Raw genomic sequence first — 21,053 nt, 5'->3', positions numbered from 1 at the left:
GAGATCTATTAAGAAAAGGGCGTACATTTCTAACGTAAAGAGTACATAACTGGAGTGATTGCGACATTCTGAAGACCACTATCCCTTCCACAGGCCTCAGTATTGTTTAATTCAGTCTCATAATTTCAAAACTGAAACATTTTCAATATCAATTATTCATTTTATTGAGTTTCATAACGCTTAAAACACCTCTCCGGCACTCAGCCCAACCCCCCATCGACAGAACCCGCAACCCCAACCATTTTATAGCTGAATGGTCCCACCCTGAATGTCCCAGATTCGTTCTCTATTCTAGGCATTCCCCCAAGTTCATGATGTAATTATTCACAACAAAATCAACGACCAGTGACCATGCCAAGTGTCCTTGTTTGTTTTAGGTGTTAATTTTGGAAAAGGTGATGGACAGAGTTTCTGAATGATGCAGAATACTCCTACCCAGTCAAGAGATCAGGGCTTGATCCATCACCGTTTTTTAGCTCACTGCACCATCCCAGCTTCAGAACCTGGCTATATGCAAATTAGTCTGTTCCTGTCCCAGTGCATGATGGGAACAGGGCAAACCAAACTACCAAGCCAATTCTTATACTGGGAAGGAGACAAGCTACCGTGGACCGGTTTCTGGCATTTCAGCCTCGTCGGCCCGGCTTGCTTGAATCCTGATGGTGCAATGAGCTAGGGACTCACGTCTGAGTATACCCTCCCACACATAGTGTGGATAAAATCAATTTTGGAAAAGGTGATGGACAGAGTTTCTGAATGATGCAGAATACTCCTACCCAGTCAAGAGATCAGGGCTTGATCCATCACCGTTTTTTAGCTCACTGCACCATCCCAGCTTCAGAACCTGGCTATATGCAAATTAGTCTGTTCCTGTCCCAGTGCATGATGGGAACAGGGCAAACCAAACTACCAAGCCAATTCTTATACTGGGAAGGAGACAAGCTACCGGGGACCGGTTTCTGGCATTTCAGCCTCGTCGGCCCGGCTTGCTTGAATCCTGATGGTGCAATGAGCTAGGGACTCACGTCTGAGTATACCCTCCCACACATAGTGTGGATAAAATCAATTTTGGAAAAGGTGATGGACAGAGTTTCTGAATGATGCAGAATACTCCTACCCAGTCAAGAGATCAGGGCTTGATCCATCACCGTTTTTTAGCTCACTGCACCATCCCAGCTTCAGAACCTGGCTATATGCAAATTAGTCTGTTCCTGTCCCAGTGCATGATGGGAACAGGGCAAACCAAACTACCAAGCCAATTCTTATACTGGGAAGGAGACAAGCTACCGGGGACCGGTTTCTGGCATTTCAGCCTCGTCGGCCCGGCTTGCTTGAATCCTGATGGTGCAATGAGCTAGGGACTCACGTCTGAGTATACCCTCCCACACATAGTGTGGATAAAATCAATTTTGGAAAAGGTGATGGACAGAGTTTCTGAATGATGCAGAATACTCCTACCCAGTCAAGAGATCAGGGCTTGATCCATCACCGTTTTTTAGCTCACTGCACCATCCCAGCTTCAGAACCTGGCTATATGCAAATTAGTCTGTTCCTGTCCCAGTGCATGATGGGAACAGGGCAAACCAAACTACCAAGCCAATTCTTATACTGGGAAGGAGACAAGCTACCGGGGACCGGTTTCTGGCATTTCAGCCTCGTCGGCCCGGCTTGCTTGAATCCTGATGGTGCAATGAGCTAGGGACTCACGTCTGAGTATACCCTCCCACACATAGTGTGGATAAAATCAATTTTGGAAAAGGTGATGGACAGAGTTTCTGAATGATGCAGAATACTCCTACCCAGTCAAGAGATCAGGGCTTGATCCATCACCGTTTTTTAGCTCACTGCACCATCCCAGCTTCAGAACCTGGCTATATGCAAATTAGTCTGTTCCTGTCCCAGTGCATGATGGGAACAGGGCAAACCAAACTACCAAGCCAATTCTTATACTGGGAAGGAGACAAGCTACCGGGGACCGGTTTCTGGCATTTCAGCCTCGTCGGCCCGGCTTGCTTGAATCCTGATGGTGCAATGAGCTAGGGACTCACGTCTGAGTATACCCTCCCACACATAGTGTGGATAAAATCAATTTTGGAAAAGGTGATGGACAGAGTTTCTGAATGATGCAGAATACTCCTACCCAGTCAAGAGATCAGGGCTTGATCCATCACCGTTTTTTAGCTCACTGCACCATCCCAGCTTCAGAACCTGGCTATATGCAAATTAGTCTGTTCCTGTCCCAGTGCATGATGGGAACAGGGCAAACCAAACTACCAAGCCAATTCTTATACTGGGAAGGAGACAAGCTACCGGGGACCGGTTTCTGGCATTTCAGCCTCGTCGGCCCGGCTTGCTTGAATCCTGATGGTGCAATGAGCTAGGGACTCACGTCTGAGTATACCCTCCCACACATAGTGTGGATAAAATCAATTTTGGAAAAGGTGATGGACAGAGTTTCTGAATGATGCAGAATACTCCTACCCAGTCAAGAGATCAGGGCTTGATCCATCACCGTCTCCTTCCCAGTATAAGAATTGGCTTGGTAGTTTGGTTTGCCCTGTTCCCATCATGCACTGGGACAGGAACAGACTAATTTGCATTTAGCCAGGTTCTGAAGCTGGGATGGTGCAGTGAGCTAAAAAACGGTGATGGATCAAGCCCTGATCTCTTGACTGGGTAGGAGTATTCTGCATCATTCAGAAACTCTGTCCATCACCTTTTCCAAAATTGATTTTATCCACACTATGTGTGGGAGGGTATACTCAGACGTGAGTCCCTAGCTCATTGCACCATCAGGATTCAAGCAAGCCGGGCCGACGAGGCTGAAATGCCAGAAACCGGTCCCCGGTAGCTTGTCTCCTTCCCAGTATAAGAATTGGCTTGGTAGTTTGGTTTGCCCTGTTCCCATCATGCACTGGGACAGGAACAGACTAATTTGCATTTAGCCAGGTTCTGAAGCTGGGATGGTGCAGTGAGCTAAAAAACGGTGAGGGATCAAGCCCTGATCTCTTGACTGGGTAGGAGTATTCTGCATCATTCAGAAACTCTGTCCATCACCTTTTCCAAAATTGATTTTATCCACACTATGTGTGGGAGGGTATACTCAGACGTGAGTCCCTAGCTCATTGCACCATCAGGATTCAAGCAAGCCGGGCCGACGAGGCTGAAATGCCAGAAACCGGTCCCCGGTAGCTTGTCTCCTTCCCAGTATAAGAATTGGCTTGGTAGTTTGGTTTGCCCTGTTCCCATCATGCACTGGGACAGGAACAGACTAATTTGCATTTAGCCAGGTTCTGAAGCTGGGATGGTGCAGTGAGCTAAAAAACGGTGATGGATCAAGCCCTGATCTCTTGACTGGGTAGGAGTATTCTGCATCATTCAGAAACTCTGTCCATCACCTTTTCCAAAATTGTTTTAGGTGTTAGTCAGTTGTTGTGTTGTCTAGCTAGATCCAATAACAGGAATCTCAGAGAGGAACCAAAATACTGGTCGAGGGGAACACCCTGTAACTCATACAAATGTAGCTTGTGTTTCAGCCAAGCCCTTAATTACATAGGCCACACCCCTTTTAAAGACTGTCCAGTTTTTGCATCAAACTTAAAGCCCTGTAGATAAGGTACATACTTTGTAGGTGCTCGCTGACCCGCATCCTCTCCACTCCCGTGTTATTTGTCAGGGAGCCCTTTCCTTCTTCCAGATGATGATTGATAAAAACAGATCTTTATTTATTGCATAGGTGAAACCGTTGCATTACCGATGTTTCTTCTAGGTGGTGTAATCATTGTGTTTTGAGTGTTGCTCCGCACTGGCATTGAGACAAAGTCATGTTGCAGTGTGGTGTTATGAGAGGGATGTAGTGAAAGGTGAATGAGAAATGGGATCTCAGCCGGCATGGAGAGATCTATGGTTCTTGTGAGTTCAGTCCAGTTGGCATTATCTTTTAAAAAAAACAGCTAGGTCTTTATAGCCCTTCTAAATTCATGTTGGTTTCGTATTATACTTTTCGCCTCATTTCCTTCAGGTGGATGATCCAGAAATTGCAAGTGTGTACGGAGACTCCTTGATCTCCCAGTTTTTTTTTTTTTTTAATGTGGCGGGGGAGGATGATTAAACGTGCTGTCATTCTGGATTTGAGAGTCCTCTGTTCGAAAGAAGGCATACGTTTTTTTCCCTAATACTTTATTGATTTTCACAAGGTATACAGATAGCATATATTCGGTTAAGCGAGGGTGTCCACATTTACATGTGCGTATAAAGCATTTGGGTAATGCGCCTTTATGGACGCCATGAGCCCAACCAAGCGTCCATTGGTAGAAGAGAAAGGGACAGGCTAAGGAAGAGAAAACGGAAAGAAAAGGGAGTAGAGAAGAAAAGGGGGGGCACAGATAGACAATACATAATTTGGCACACATGAGCATTATTGGCAACTTAACATACTTTGACGTTCTAGTTAATTGTAGGAATATAGGTCCTGTTCCGTTTATTGCCCGGTGATTAGTACAGGGACCTCTGAATGAGATTGCTCTAGCCTGGGGACTCTGCCCAAAGCCTTGTTGGTGGCAGCTATGTAATCGCACCTATACAAATTTAGCATTTTAATTCCTGCAGCATTATGGCTCCCTTTATTATGCTGAATACCCATTTTAGGAGCCTGATAAAACCCCATTGGCCTACCAAAGCTGTGAGAACCTTAGAACCATATAGTCCATAACAATGTGAAAAAGTCTGAGCTGGTGGGATTCTCTTGCTCAAAAATGCATTTTTGGTCACTTGGGTGACCTATAATCGGAGAAATAGGTTACAGTCCGAGTTTACATCTAAGCTCTTTACTTGTGTAGATGTGTTTGGTGGGTGATCCAACTACCTTACTGCAGAAGAGATCGATAATTATAATACTTTGGCATTCCACACGTGAGGATCTTTGTTTTTGAAGATTTGAATTTGAGTGGATCCAAGTGTCAGTCTCAAAAATTGAGTAAGTCCTTGTGTGTGTGGGTCTGATGGTTCTTCCAGCTTTATGATGACCTGGGTGTTGTAGGGAGGGCCATTTGTTGAGTCTCTGGGAAACTACAGTTGGTTGGTGAATGATGGTGTGCAGAACAGAGAGTGCTAGCAGTAAGAACTCTTTCTGCAAGGTGTATGGTGTAGTCCAGTAACACACAGTGCCTTGGAATCGATTATCGATCAACCTCTTCATCATTAGCCCAGTGCCCAAGAGTGTCAAACACTGATGACCGGTTAAGAGGGTGAGGTGCAGTCACTTTGTTGAAAACCGCTTTATTCTTGTTGTTATCCAAGATAATAATTTATACTTTTTGGTCTACCTTGCAAATAACGGCTGGGGCGCTTGACCTCGGACCTGGGGATCTGGGTTCGAGTCTCGGTAACAACGCCAAACATCCTGTGATTTCTGGGCAAATCACTTAATCACCCTGTGCCTAACAAAAAAATGAAGGTGTGTCCTATGTAACTGGTGCTATGTAAAGCGCTCTGATACCCGATTCGGTTCAGGTCAAGTTCGCACTATATAAAACTCTGCAAAAAAACCCCCAAAAAAATGGAAACCAGTCTGTTTTTAAGAGAAGAGGTTGTTTTGTTAGAGAAGATCATAGATTGAGTTAAGGCTGCTTTTTCAGGCTGATTCCCCCAGGAATGGTCCATTCGCTATTTTGTACATGCCGATAACAGCATTTGAGAAGGATACCATAGCAAGCAGTGTACCAATAAGCAGAGAAACCAGATTTTGACGTGGGAGGAGGCGTTGTCTGGAAGATCAGGTTCAAGGCCACTAGTTAAATGTTAGCCGGGGGTGGGGATACGTCACTACTGTACTCTGGGGACAGAATTTCGTACAATTATTGCTCAGAGGTTTGTGTTACCTATGAGGAATGACTCCTTTCTTTGCTGTTTGCCATAATCTGTTGTTTATTCGCTTCATGGGTTAACAATGTACTAATGGAATGGTAGTTTTGTTAATATATTTACTCTGTTTTTCCCTTTAATAAATTAATGAAACTAAAAAAAAAACAAAGTAGTAGTGAATATGCAAATATGTGCGCAAACATAATTTTCTTTACATTTGTTAACTTAATAATTTTGGCCAACTCAAATTTCCAGTGAATGCAGAAATAATCAAAAGAAAAATATTTTGTAGAAAAAAAATGTTCAGGTTTGAGAGATGCCAACTTGAGGTGCTTGCTAATAGAAGACGTCTTAGTGGTAAATCTGCCAAAAAACAATTAATGTCCCAGACATTTAGACAGTGTGTGGTTGAATCAAGTACATTGAGGTGTAAAGTGAGAGGCATTTTAGATACTTAATATAAAAGGCACCTTCGTAAAACCCCTGCTTCTATTTCTGTTTCTGGATGTTTTGCATGCACTGGTGCAGTACTTACTTGAAGTTCTGTCGGAACTTTCTAAAGAGGGTTTGTTATCCCTTTATTCATCTGACGTTGCCTTCAGAGACTCGAAAAAGTCGAGTGCACTCTGGCCAAAAGAACCATTATGCTGATACCAGTGCTTTGTTTTAAGCGGAAAAATAAGTGGCAGTAACCAGCTCTGTAATGGGCCGTCACTAACATTGTCTGTCATTTATATCCTGGCTGGTAGAAGGTGTCTAAAGGGAAGAGACTCCAAATAATATTCAAAGCCCCTGCCCCCATTTCTAATATTCACACTGTGGATACCTTTAGACCGTATTTAATTGCATTTTTGGAAGTGGTAACTGATCTTAATAGCCATGTTTAAATAAGTGTAAACATATTTAAACAATGCCATTTATTGTGAAAAATTCTGAGGGTGGCCCCAGATGATTTTTATTTTTTTTATTTGGGGGGAGGGGTGAAAAAGTTCAAAGACCACCGCTTTAGACTGGCGAGATCTGATCAAGGCATGGCTCTCTAATAGAGCGTCTTAATATACAAGGTCACGATTGCTGACATTTGTGGTTTGTAAAATCTTCAGGCACCGTGTTTTGTGTTGTAATTGCATTTCTATAGCTTTTTGTGCCTTTCGCATGATCTATAAGCTAGTGCTTGCCACACATGCAGTAACAGAAAAGTAAATAATGCATGTATTTCGTTACAATCACTTGCACCTTCTTCGCAGAGGTTTCTCTGTTCCTGCCATGTTGGGGAAAAGCTGCAACCTTGCTATGCGAGTATAAATATCCCTTAAGGCTTCTCCCGACGTTTCAGCCTGGCTGGGTAGGGTGTCAGCCAATGGTTATTGGAATAGAGTTGCTAACAGGTGGCTAGTAAATCAACTCTGTTGCCCACTGCACTCGTAGATGATAACATCCAAGGTCTCATAAAGGTGCGGGCTCTGTGTCACGTGCATAGCCTGCATGTTCGAATGAATGCACTTGTTAGACCCTGACAGCCTCTGAACACTTCCGCCTGTCATTATACTTAACGCCGCTCGTCCCAGTGGCCAGGTGTAAACCGTGATTTTCAATATTTTATGCTAACTTTCCTATAGGCAGGCGTGCTACCTTATTGAATATTGAAACATAAAAGGAAATGTAGAACTATTGAGACTTAATAGCCTCTTAATGAACTTTTATCTTCGCTCTGTTGTGTTTTTAACTATTACCGTTAATTATCCTTAGTCTAAATTGATGGTCTCAGATGTATATTTAATCTACTGTTATGTTCACTGTTTTATGATAATAGTGTCGCATACTTAAGCTTCCTTCTTTTATTTCAGTTTCTGGGAATTGCATTTCTCGGTATCGGACTGTGGGCTTGGAATGAAAAAGTGAGTATTATCACTACCCACTGTTTGCAGACAAACACTATGTATTAAAAAACTGAAAATGTTATCCATATTATTCAACATTCAAACATATTTTATTGATGAGGATTAGCTAATTTTTTTTACAAAGTATTACGTTTTGGGATCTGCACACCCGCCTCAAAGATCACTTTAGGATTCTGGTATAGTCCACACGAGGCTTTCGCCCACCAAATTCGGTTTGGTACACAATACCTAAAAAGCTGTAAAGGAGGTTTTTTAATGTTTTTTGGGTTTTTTTTTTGGGTGGGGGGGGGGGCGGCTCCCCTGGCCCAGCCTTAAGTACCTCCATTGCTCACATGCCCATCCTCCTACTGCCACCCATTTATTTATTTATTTATTTATTTACTAGTCATATATTTTCAATCACAAGCCTTTAAGTGTTGCTGTGCATTTTATCATTACTCAAATTGTAAGCAAGTACAATGTTGCAGCGTCACTTACACTCTTTATAATAACTTTAAAAACGAAACCGAAATTAAATTGCCATCCGAATATGCGTACAACCAGCTTTGCCACTCAAGAGGAGGGAGCTATTTTTAGGGGAGGTGAATAAAGTGCTATTTTTAGGGGAGGTGAACAGAGTGCACAGGCTTTGTGCAGTTACGCGAAGAGAAGGAAGCCAATGGCTAAAGTGGGCTAACTCATTGTCCCTTGCTTTGCGATGTGGTGTGCCTGAGCAAAATATGACTAGTAATATAAACTATAAATAGCTGATGCTCCTAACCAAAAGGCCCTCTATGGATGTATATATATATTTTTTTTTTTTTATAAACATGAGTCCGACAAGACTGCCAAAACTATCTTAAAGGCCAGGGCTAAAAAAAACAGGCCTGTGGTGGTCTGTTCTCACACTGCTGACATATTAGTTATGAAAAAGTCTCACAGCCCTGCTTGGCCACCTTTTCCTGGCTTGAAAATTTTGATTTGGACCAGTATTCTGCGTTTATGTGCAACACGGACTCCATATCACCCTCAAAGTTCAAATACATCGAGCTTGATTTTATGATTATACACAGTTTAATGCAAAAAACACTCACTTTATTTGCTCCATTATGTCAAGCAAAAACTCATACTACCATTCGGACCAAGTACAGTAGCACTTTAAACATGTCTGCTAAAGACAGGCATCCCTCAAAGATGTGCATTAATAATAGACATTTTATTTATTTGAATCCCTTAAGAGTAGTATGTTAGACATAATTTGAGAGTAAAAAGCTTAAGTAGCAGCTAAGATAGTGTGGTTACAAAAAGCAGAAGAAATGAAGGGCAATAACCATTTGATGTGCGGTAGAAAAATGTATCCAGTGAACATATATAATTTACTGTCCTCTCCTAACCCAGATTTCTGTGGCTGATGAATTTACTTTCAACTTAAAATGTCATTTAAAGTGTGGGACAATCTACTCAATTTTGGGATAGAAAAGGTCTGAAATTTGCCTTTTTTCATAGGATATCCGTTTTGGCGCTCTGAGGTTGTGAACTGTCAGGTCCATTTTAAAGTTCTAGTTTACATTCATATACATTTACCCTGAAATTGCCCCAATTAATTCTGTCACAACCACGCTTTTCCATCTACCATGTTCTCCTTTTTACGATTCAAGTTTCCTGAAACATTGGTGCTTCTCAGTCTTCCATATACGTTTCTCTGTCCACTTTAACAAGTATACTACCACAACCATAGTTTGATAGCTCAGGAAAGTGTCAAACAAAAATGTATAGAGAAAGGACAAGTTCGATTTTAATGTCTCTAAGTACCTTCTATATATTTTGATATTTGTTGCACAAACCATCTGCTCACCAACAATTAGAAAATGGTACTATAGAGACTATTGTTCGGACTTTATGGCTCAATTTATGTGCACTCTTCGATTCAGTGTGGTACTGTCCAATTCTGCTAACCAATCTAAATTGGCGTTACCCAGAAAAAGAGCCCAAGAAGTAGTCTGGACTAGATTACCCTTGAGAAACCTATGATAATGATCGACAATAGCTCACCCACTGGACTGATGAGCATTCTGCTGTGGTAATAAAAGAAAACAACATGTACTAAAAAACCTTAAATTTTAAATAACACAATCTCAAAGCTTTTCTTACTTAAAGCTTTTAAGGGAATACACTGACAAATTTATCTCTGGTTTCAGATGATCAATCCACACAGCATTAGGCACAAAAACATGTATTTATTGACAGTATTTGCATAATGCAAAGGATGTGCTTAGCGGGTCATCTCGTTGTGGTTAAAAAGCTCATCCAAAGTCAGCAATTAGAGTTAGCAGCTAACATATTCTTCTCATACAAGACAGTAAATGGTGTCTAGTGTGTCATTGTGACAGTGGCGTAGGAAGGAGGGTGCGGTGGGTGCCGGCCGCCCCAGGTTCATCACTGAGGATGGGTGACAAAATGGAAAAAATATTTGTTTTAAACGCATATTTTTGCCATTTTGTCAATCCAGGGGTGACCAGAAATTATCTGCCCCGAGTACCACCTGACCATGCAACGCCACTGCATTGTGCTCTTAGTTTTGAAGTCTGAAATGATGAGTCTGGATAGACATGCAAAGGTTGTAGACACTCTTATGTTCTCAGCAGCAGCAAGAAAGTTTACCTGGTCTACTCTCAGCTCCTGAATTTTCCATGCAAAGGGCAGTCAAATTGGTTACCTGTCTTCACTGCATTTCTAATCTCGTTCCATTGGACTGAGCAGTTCAGCCCTTTCCCATAGAGACCACAAGGACGCAACTGTCTTTGGACCACCAGCCATGTTAAGGGAGTGCCACAGTAGTAGAGACAACCAGTTCGACAAGGTCAGCTGATTTTCACAAGCCCCCAGAAGGCCCACAGGGGAAAATCTTATAGACAATGATGACACTTATTCAAAAATTAAAGACCCGACTACAAAGCATAGCTTCACTTCTCCATTTACAGAAAGGTTTCAAACTAATGTTGCATTCTCCTTCCTAAATAGAACACTTATATATAATATACATTGTTTCTAGCCTTAAAAAGGCCTAATGTTGTTTACTTAACCGTGGTCTAAAACGGGGGTTGTTAACCTGTGGTCTGGAGACCCCTGGGGGTCCGCAAAGCCTACTCAGGGGGTTCACGACTGCTTAAAAAATTAATTAACATTATATTAATAAAGTCTATATAAATAAAGAAGGAAGATCTAAAACAGAAAATTATAGAAAGTTCTGTAGATGGGAATGAATTTGAAAAATAGGGGGCTAAAAATTACGTTAATAAAATAAATAATATTGTATGGACGATGAGTAGTGTTAACTGAATTTAGAAAAGTTCAAATCCTCCCATTAAAATTTAAACTTTGAATTTTTAAAAATGTGTGTGAATTAGATAAACTATTTCATCATTTGTGTATTTGTTTGATCAATGTTTGTTTCTGTATGCTTTGTGTATGGTTTTGCAGTTCAAGGCATCGCAAATGCTTAGGCCAGGATCCTCAGCTTCCAGTAATGACTCGGTGGGGGTCCGCGGAGTCCAATAATAATTCAGTAGGGGCCCCAGCAGTGATTTAAGTGGGGGGTCACAGAAGTCAAAGTGTTTTTTCCCAATTCTCTTTATTGAGTTTTGCAATCGGAAGTCAAAAGACTGAGAACCACTGGTCTAAAACATTTATTTTCTCCATGAAAAGAGGTTTAGGTTTAGGGGATTTATAAAGCGCATGACTACCCTTGGGCATCTCAGCGCTGAGGTGATGCAGGATGGAAGTTATTAGCACTTGGGTTTAGGGGAAGAGCCATGTCTTGAGTTTAGTTGTGCTTTTGTTACACCACGGATGGAAAGTGTTGCTGACACTGACGTTGCCTGCCCTGGGCCATCCTATTAACGTTTAACCCCTTCCATGCTGCCGTCGGCCATTGGCCGACGGCAGCACTACCTCCCCAGTGCTGCAGTCGGCCAATGGCCGACGCGGCCCCGCCCGTTTTGCGGAAGTGCCGCACTGCGGGAAAATCGGGGCCGCGGTAAAGGGGTTAAAAATGAAGGGGTAACAGGAGGCATCTTCCCAGTTATAATTGAAATCTATTGTCCCTTCATCCTAAGAGATTACTAGTTTTGGAGACCTAGGTATATTCTTCTAGATATTTTGTGTCCGGTCTCTGTTTGCTGCGCTGTGGTTTTGCCATGTGTTTCAAATCGTAGACACTATAGAATTAACAGACAGAACCAGGGGCAAACTCTAGTCTAAATTTCATAAATTATAGTATCCGTGAGTTAAACCAACTTTTCTTCAAACCTTAAGTCTTCCCAAAGGAGAATCGGTGGGAACGCACCTAGCAGTATCACCCTCCCCCTTTAAAACGTGGCCCCCATCAAGCAAAAACAACTACACGACAATTGAAAAGCAAAGCACATCTGATTTTTTTTTTAAACGATATTCCTTTGGACACCAAGCTAAGGTTTATGAAAATATGTTTGAAAATGTCCAATACAACTCAAATGCCGGATGTTCACTCAGAATTACTAAAGCTGGGTGCAAAATGTCACCATAACAGGCCAACAAACCTCCTGAGTTTACCTAAGAAAATACCATACCAACTGCTTTGTGGAAAGACATTTATTTCTCACAGTTCTACTGAGTGAATATGCAAAGTCCTTCAAACTTGAAGGCATTTTAGAGCCATCAGCCTCTTTTTGGAACCCTCTGTATCAGCAAGTTAGTTTTGGGAATGTGTCCCTCTTCTACTCAACATACTGAAACGGAAATCAATATCCTACAGCATGCAATAAACCATAAACCACATAAGATCTTTCTCACGCGTGGACCTCATGGGTTCATAAACACTGAAAGCTGCCCACCTGCCCTTAATCTCTCCAGTGCATACTTCATTGACGGAAAGATTTGTTCTTGGCGTGTTAAAGTGGCAGTGGATGCTTGTGTCTCTGAATAGTTCATCAGCACTCCCCAATTACAGTAAACTATACCTGTTTTGAACCTTATATGTGACTCTGAAATGTGACCAGTACATCAGGCAACGCTTTGAGGTCACCTTGGAATTTGTGAACATCCTGGAGAATTCCAATTGAGATTTCTTGGGGATGGGGCATCGTGAAGGGCAATGCTCTAAAATACAGGAAGGCCAAATAACCTAAGTGTTTCTACTCTTACCTGGTACTAATCTGAAAAGAAGATGCTATGAGAAACTTTCTCTCTACACATTTCAACAATCTATTCTTATTAAAGGTTCATTGAGTGCAAGTTAAAGGATGGACTACTGACTTATGAATGACTTCCCTGGTGAGACTTTAACGTCCAGACAATCGAATGAGTGTACAATAAGTAGTGTTTATTTGAATAATGCTGAGAAGTTCTGTTTATTTTATTTTTATTTTATTTTGAAAGTTTTATATAGCGCGAACAGGATCTTTGCAGATATCAGAGCGCTTTACACGGCTGGGAATGCCAGCAAGAGGTGGGGTTACACATAAGTAGTACAGCACATCAATAATACAAATATAACAGTTAAATTGGTGCATAGATAGTCAGTAGCATCAATAATACAGGTGGGATACACATAAGTAGTACAGCACATCAATAATACAAATATAACAGTTAAGTGTGTGCATAGATAGTCAGTAGCATCAATAATACAGTAGATAGTTAGTAGCGACAATAATTCAGGTGAAATACATAGTCATAGAGTTCGAACAGAGTAATACAGGTCGGAGTAGGGTCTTTCCAAATCCACGCTAATAGGTCAAGTGTATTTGGCCATAAAAATTGCTTTTACTTCTTTCTTAAAAAGTGTGAAGGAGGAGAGGAGTCTGGTTTCAGGAGGGAGTGAGTTCCAGATCCTGGGTGCAATTCCTGAGAAAGAGCGTTTATATGTTTTTGCCTTCCGGAATCTTCGAGGTTTTAGTAGAAGATTGTCTGTGCCTCTAGTGATTCTAGAGCCGCCAGAGATTGACAGCTTCTGAGCGAGATATCCGGGAGAGCTCAGATGTAGAGCCTTGTGTGTCATGCAGGCGATTTTCAAATGTATTCTGGCTTCAAAAGGCAGCCAGTCCAGTGATTTCAAATCAGGGGTGATGTGCGAGTGTTTTTTTGATCCAGTGATGAGTCTGGCTGCAGCGTTTAGAGAGGCTCTTAGTGGTGCAGTGCTGGTTAACGGGAGACCGCAGAGGGCGGTGCTGCCGTATTCAATTCGTGGGATTACTAGAGCTTGTACTGCAGTTTGGAAGTCTTTGGCTGGTAGGAAGGGTTTAAGTTTCCTCAGTGTATTGATTTGGAAGTTCGCTCCCTTAGTAGCCTTGCTGATATGATGCTGCATGTTAAGGTTGGAGTCGAGGGTTATGCCTAAAGATTTCGCTGAGTCCACTATGGTGGGTTGGACATTGAGTGCCGTTAACTGTTTAAGCCAGGTTTGCGTGATGGGGATCTTCGCGGGAGGTGCGATCAGCAGGAATTCTGTTTTCAGAGCATTGAGTTTGAGATGATTATCAGCAAGCCAGGATTGGGTGCTTCTAATCGTAGAGTTCAGTAGTAAAATGTCGTTGGGGGATTGTAATTTGAGATATAGTTGGGTGTCATCTGCGTACATGTGAAAAAGTACATTGGATGCTTGAAGCAAGGTGGTGAGAGGTTCCATAACTAGGTTGAACAGGGTTGGTGATAGGGAAGATCCTTGGGGGACGCCTAACGACACAGGTATTGGAGAGGACATCAGGTTGTTACTCTTGAATTTCTGCGACCTGTTGTGTAAAAAGGAGGTGAACCACTTGAGGACAGTCCCAGAAAAACCCATTCTTGTGCTCAGAAGATCGAGTAACTTCTCATGTTTGACGGTGTCGAATGCCGAAGAGAGATCAAGCAGGATGAGGAGGCAGGTATCACCTTGATCTAGGATTTGAAGGGCGTCGTCAATTATGTGAGTCATAGCAGTTTCAGTGCTGTGTCCTGCTCGGAAGCCTGATTGATGCGGGTTGAGTAGATCAAACAGGTCGATATGTTTAGTCAGTTGTAGTTGAACGCATTTTTCCAATAATTTGGCGAGAGTGGGAATATTGGTAATGGGACGGTAGTTGTTTAGGTCGGATGGGTCGGCAGTAGGTTTCTTTAGCAAAGGTGTGACTTGTCCAACTTTGAGGGAGTCAGGGATGGTTCCTTCTTGGAGCGAGCTGTTGATGATTTTAGTCCAGAGAGGAAGGAGCAGTGGGATGAAATCTTTGACAGCGTTAGCAGGGAGGGGATCCGTGAGGTGATTGGAAGGTTTCAGGGTGTTGAGCAGTTTGCCTATTTCTTCTTCGAAGTAGGTTTCAAAGGTTGACCATGTTGCATTGTTTTTAGGTTCGGTGGGTGTTATGCAGTTGAGTGTGTTGTGGAGTATTGCATCAGCGCGGAGATCATTCTTTATGTTGTCAGTTTTTTGGGTAAAGAAGGTGGCGAAGTCTTCACAGGAGGGTGCTTCGTGCAAGGTACTGAGAGGTTGGGGCTGTTCCTTGGCTTGTGTTCTGATTAACTCAAAGAGTTTTCTAGGGCGATTTTTTGCTTGGTCGAGCTGGAGGCTGAAGAAGTTTGCTTTTGAGCGCTTTATTTTCCTGAAGTAGGCGTTTCTCTTTTTCTTCAGGGTTTTCAGGTGTAGTGCAGAGGGAGCTGACCTCCAGGTGCGCTCTGCCAATCTCATGGCTCGTCTATCTTCATTGAGACTCCCGCCGTACCATGGGTTGGAGATTTTAGCGGAGACTCTTTTTAGCTGCATGGGAGCAGCCTCATTAATTATTGAGGTCACGGCGCTCAGATAGTGGTCAGTCAGGGATTGGACATCTGTAACGCCAGCAGGGGGGAGTAGGAGGTCGCGACTGTTCGGGGGTAAGGATAATGGGTTGAGTTTTTTCAGGTCTCTTTTCCAGACTTTAGGTCTGGTGGGTTGAACCGAGTTGAGTTTGACTTTTTCATTGATGTGAAATGTAACAATATGATGGTCTGACCAGTCACAGGGTTGAATAGTCTCAAGTTGAGTAGCGCCCTCTTTGGCGATGATAAGGTCGAGGATAGAGCCTTTCTTGTGGGTCGGGCTGTTGCATAATTGTGTGAGGTCCAGTGCGCTGAGGAAGCTTTTAAGACTATTTACCACCGCATCGTTAAGGTCGTTCCAATGGAGGTTGAAGTCACCCAGGTATATTTGGGTGAGCTGTCGTCCTGCGTTGGTTGAAATCAGGTCCATCATTTGTTGGGCGAAGATGAGGTGGTCTCTGGGAGGGTGGTAAATGCCATGGAGAGAGCATATCGGTTTGCCATCACTGATGATATCGAGGCAGATGTATTCGTAGGAAGTTGGGGAGGGTAGGGACGGCACGGAAACTGTCAGTACAGAAAGGCTGTTCCTGTATATGCATGCGATTCCGCCACCTATCTTGCCAGACCTGTCAAGCCTAATGATGTGGTAGTTAGGGGGGACCAGAATGTCCATTATAGGTGTAGAGGATTCGGTTAACCAGGTTTCAGTCAGGATGATTAGGTCAAGGTCCAATCTTAGGATGAGATCAGCGATGGCGGAGGATTGTTTAGAAGCCGATCTGCAGTTTAGGAGAGTGCATTTGAGACGAGGTGTGTCTGGAGAGGAAGAGGGTACTCGAGAGAGGGGGACTTTTCTAAGGTTATTTGGGACGGATATTCTGTTGTTAAGAGTGGAGGATCTACGGGGATTTGAGTGTATTGTGGGGATGGGGAGGTGCGAGGCAGTTGTGATGTTTAGGGGAGCTTGGTCGTAGGAGCGGAGGAGGGAGAGGGTGTCGAGGTCCGAGAGAGGGTTGCATGTACGAAGGGGGCGGTTGTTGCGATTGTGGGCGGGGATTGCGGTCCAGTGAGTGCAGCGGTTGTGCTTGTTGCGATTGTGGGCATGGATCGCGGTCCGGTTTGAGGGACGTGGCTTAGGAGCGTTGTCGGGACGGGAGGGTAGCAGGTTGAGAGGGGGGGTGGTGGTGAGAGAGGCGAGTCTAGGGGGTGTGGTGAGCAGCTCTTTGATGGTGTGCATGTCTTCCCTGATGGTGTGAATTTCTTCTTTGAGTTGTAGGAGGAAGGACATAATCTTGTCTAGCGTGGGGTGAGTATTAGTGTTGGGGGTGGACGTGTTAGGGAGAGAGGGTAAGGGGGCGATGGGAGTGGATGAAGTATGGAGGAGGTTGGAGGCGTGGAGACGGGGATTCATGGCAGGGGGAGAGGGCGGGGGGGAAGTGGAGTGAATGATGGTGGTGAAAGGGGAGCCTGAAGGGAAGTGAGGGCTGAGAGTGGGGGGGGAGTTGAGGTTGGAGGTGGTCCTGTCGTGGGACTGGGGAGTTAAGATAGTAGATGTGGTGTGCGCTGCATGCTTAGTTAGCGTGTGAAAGTGGGGGCTGAGAGAGGGGGGGGACAGGGTGTGGAAGTTGTCGCTATGAGTGTCGTTCTGGTGCTGAAGTAGGTTAGAGGGGTTGTGGGCGGGGTCTATGGTGTCAGGGGGGACAGGATGGGTGGGGGTATTATGAGAGGGGGTCACCGGAGTGGGAGTGTGGGGTCGGTTGGTGTGTGATGGGAGGTTATTTATGTCTGTGATTGCGGAGTGTGGGGTGGTTGCAGCAGGTGGGTGAGTGACTGGTGTGTTGGGGGAGGAGGTGAGGTGCATGTCGTTCTGGTGCTGAGCCAGGTAAGAAGAGTTGTCGGTGGGGGCTGTGAGGTCTGGGGTGATAATACTGGAGGGGATGTGAGTGGAGGTCCGATGGTTGGAGAGGTTCTCTTTGAAAGTGGGGAACAGGTTGTCTAGTAGTTCCAGGTTCCTGTCTGTGGATTGAATTAGGACGATCCCGTTATTGTAGATAGTAATGGTGGTTCTGCCTAGGAAGAGTTGGGAAGGTGTGATGGAGAGAGTTAAGCAGTGAGCGGATTTCCTGGTGGTGGTGACAGTGAGTAGGGTGAGGAACGTTTCTCTCCATTGAGTTCTGCGAGAGGTGTGGAAGATGATATCGATGTTAAGGGATCCATTGACTGGTGAGAAGTAGGTGTCGACAAAGGGGATTTCAGGGTGAGACCTCAGGAAGTTGTGTTTAAAGCGTTTAGCGGCTTTTTTGGTGAGTGCGGATGGGTAGTTGATTTTATATGTGTGCTTGCCGATGGGCTCCATGCTGGGATGGCGGTATATGTGGTATACGGCGGTATACATCTTATATTAAGATCATTGTTACTCGAGCATTTTCTTTTAAAAAAATGTGGATGAAGTGACACTACCATAACTGTACCAAAGTTAAGCTATTCCTGGCAACAATGGCACATCCATACTAATAGAACTACATAGGGAACCCTGCCTCAATTCACCTTTCAAACCAGTTCTTAAAAGGAAAACGGGGACGTGTGACTATGATCTAATGCCAAGACCAACAATGCGGCTGCCTCTGCTGTGTCTAATTTAAATGCTATTTTTCTCCCATTCCCGTATCACAAGTGACCTGTACTAATACCTGCAGGGTGTCTTGTCGTAACTCGACTATCCCAACCACCAATCGATAGTCCTCCTCACAAAGCATAATAGCACTCTGCTCTCTTTCCTCTACATTTCACCCACATGTTTGGTCTAGGTAGTGTCCAAACAGGTTTAACCTACTATGAAGGGCCTCCACAGTCCACCATTTGCACGGAGACATCAATGTTGCCCACAAGACAGTTTGGAGCTTGATGACTTCAAACAGATGCATTACTGGACCATGCTAGCTGCAAGATCTCAGAAACCAACTACGTTTAGCCGGAGAGTAGTCTCTCACAGCCACGCTGCATATTTTGGAAACTACACAGTGCTTTTGGAAGGCAGACAGGTAGAAGGGGCCTCTGCAACCTTTCTGAGAGAAAGTAAAAGCATGATTGTTTAATCACACAATCCCTAAGATGTGGTATGTTTGTTTTGTTCCCAAAAGCTAGGAATTATGGCACTGTATGAAAACTGTCACAATCCAGTTTTCACCAAGATTGTATTTTATCACTTAGATGAAGAGATCTTATCCACCTTCAGAATGAGTAGTGTGTCCGGCTTGGTTGTTGTGTTAACGTATTTTAAGTCATTGCTTCAAGGAGCCTCTTGTTAATGGGTTGCTTGTGAAGGATTAGCAAAAAGAGGTCTTTAGTATTCTACTGAAGGCTAACTAGTTATATTTCGTATAGATGTGCAAAAGATAGTTCCATAACTGAAGTCCTTTAACTGTAAAATGTATGCCTTCCTTTCATCTGCCTACAGCTATTTAAAGGGTTTGTGTAGAATGCTTTTTTTCGAGTAGTTGCTGTAGATGTAATTAATATTATAGTTTGTTACTGAGGAAAGAATGGTTTGGTCAGTGGGAGGTGTCATTTGATAGCATATGTGGAATAGGTAGAAGATCTTGAACATGAAGCACATGTTGATGGGTCAACCAGTGAAAATGTTACCCTCGATCGTTTGATTCTGAAGGCTAGTAGCTTCGTCATGACATTCCTGAACAATTGGAGCTGAGATAGTTAGCATGGTCTTGAGTTAATGGAGATCTCACCATGGCGGGGGATGATGTGTCATAGTTGGTGGGGAAGCAGAGCGATTCAATGACCATGGTCCAGTCAGTGTTTTTTTGGGGGGAAGAGTATGCCTCCTTGCTTTTTTCCTCCCATTAAGATTCAGGCTGCTCTTTGCTATTGTGACTAGATGGTAGTCTGACAGGTCTTTAGGATACAATATCCGTTTGACTTATTGGTCGTGTGATGTACAGCTGATTGTCAACTGTGCCACCACCAGAACGTGAGAGCATCCCTGAAAAGTGCACACCATAGGTTCTTAATAACAAGACTCCTGAGTTATTCCTTGGCGTTTCAAAAGCTTTTTTAATGTTCCAAAGTTATATTTCATGATATTTTGATTCATATCAATATTCATACGTTTTCATGATATTATCATTCAAGGTTATTGGATCATATTGCACATTTATAAATACTCCAATGCATTTCGGGCAGCCTTGCCCTTTATCAAGGAGCTGAAACAAAAGGATATAGCAATCAACAGGCAGAGTTCTTAGGTGAGATGGTGCTCTAGCCTGAGCCGACCCTGTCTGCAGCTTTCGGAACCATGTCCTTATAGCTGTTCTATGATATAGCCATACCATATACTCTTAAGTGCATTATAATCCTCGCAGGCGGTTAATGCTAACTTTGGTTTGATCAAAACATGTCGTGTAAGGTGTCATACGCTTTGGAATACTACCCCCGCAGTAGCATTCCACCCTTCTAGAGGGAGAAGACATGTAGTTGTAGCTTTACCCGGTTCAAGTTAAACAGAGCTTTAGCATCACAAAATGGATGCTGCTGATGGACGAAACTCCGGCAGGGGAGGCCTGGACAATAGGTTCCCTACCTTGAGAGGTGCTAGCACATCCCCAGACAGGCTATTGTGTATTGGGGCAGGGTGGGTTGAATGAAATGAGACACTGCCTGGGGCACACAAGGTGCTCCATGCATAGCCCGGCTCAAACCAGTTGCTGGGGCACTCCAGCCCCAGCTCTGGCGCAAAACTGGACAAAGGGAAAGGGGTGTAACCACCCCCTTCTCAGGTTCCACCCATAGGAGTGACCTAGCAGGTAATCCAGCCCCTTAGATTAGTAAAAAGCTAGGAGCTGTGTCTAAAGACATTAGATTATCCTGAACTGAAACTCTGAAACAAAACTCTGGACCTTCGACATTCTACTGCAACTAGAAGACTGAAGAATCTCCCTTGTGGTAAAGGAGTGACCACCCTCTGCAAACAGGCACCACCAGTGACTTGCCCTTTTGCTTTGTCAATGCTCCCACCGGAACCCGAAGACTTAGCGACGCAGCCTCTGGACTTCCAGACTTCTCTGACTCCGATCCACATCCACAGCAAAGCTGAGACCCGTGGCGGACACGAGTGACGTGGGACCGGACTACCTGCAGTACCTGCTTTTTGCTAACTGTGCAGCTTCTGAGGCATCCTCGAAGTTGTGCATTGGAACTTAAGAAGCCCCAACCCCGAGCCGTAAGTGCACCGAAGCTCAGCCCTCCACACTCCACGAGTGCCGCATGGGGCCTGCGCCTGCATTTGTCCTCGATGCGTCTTCGCGGTTGCTAGCCCGCTGGCTAGTGGCCCTCCTGAAGACATCCTTGTGAAGCAACACCGCTTGCATGGTTGCTCCGGGCTTGCTTCTGCTTTCCTGTAAAGGGGAAGCTCCCCAGACCTTGCTGGTCTGAACAGAAGCCGATCTTCCCTTCCTGCGTGGGTTGCCTTTGCCAAGGTTTGTTGAC

The 21,053-nt window shown here is 44.0% G+C and overlaps 1 protein-coding gene across 1 annotated transcript in view; it reads left to right on the top strand.

The window, feature by feature from the left end:
* TSPAN5 (tetraspanin 5) overlaps nucleotides 1–21,053 on the top strand; it is a 310,289-nt gene that overhangs the window by 204,109 nt on the left and 85,127 nt on the right. The window contains exon 2 of the mRNA XM_086961959.1: nucleotides 7,710–7,760. Within this exon, the coding sequence (XP_086818085.1) occupies nucleotides 7,710–7,760 (51 nt within the window). The remainder of the gene's footprint in view (nucleotides 1–7,709; nucleotides 7,761–21,053) is intronic.

The sequence above is a fragment of the Lissotriton vulgaris genome, chromosome 3_1 (assembly GCF_964263255.1).
Source record: "Lissotriton vulgaris chromosome 3_1, aLisVul1.2, whole genome shotgun sequence".
NCBI lineage: Eukaryota > Metazoa > Chordata > Amphibia > Caudata > Salamandridae > Lissotriton > Lissotriton vulgaris.
The sequence above is the reverse complement of the archived record's forward strand: the minus strand, read 5'-3'. Positions and strand labels throughout refer to the sequence as shown.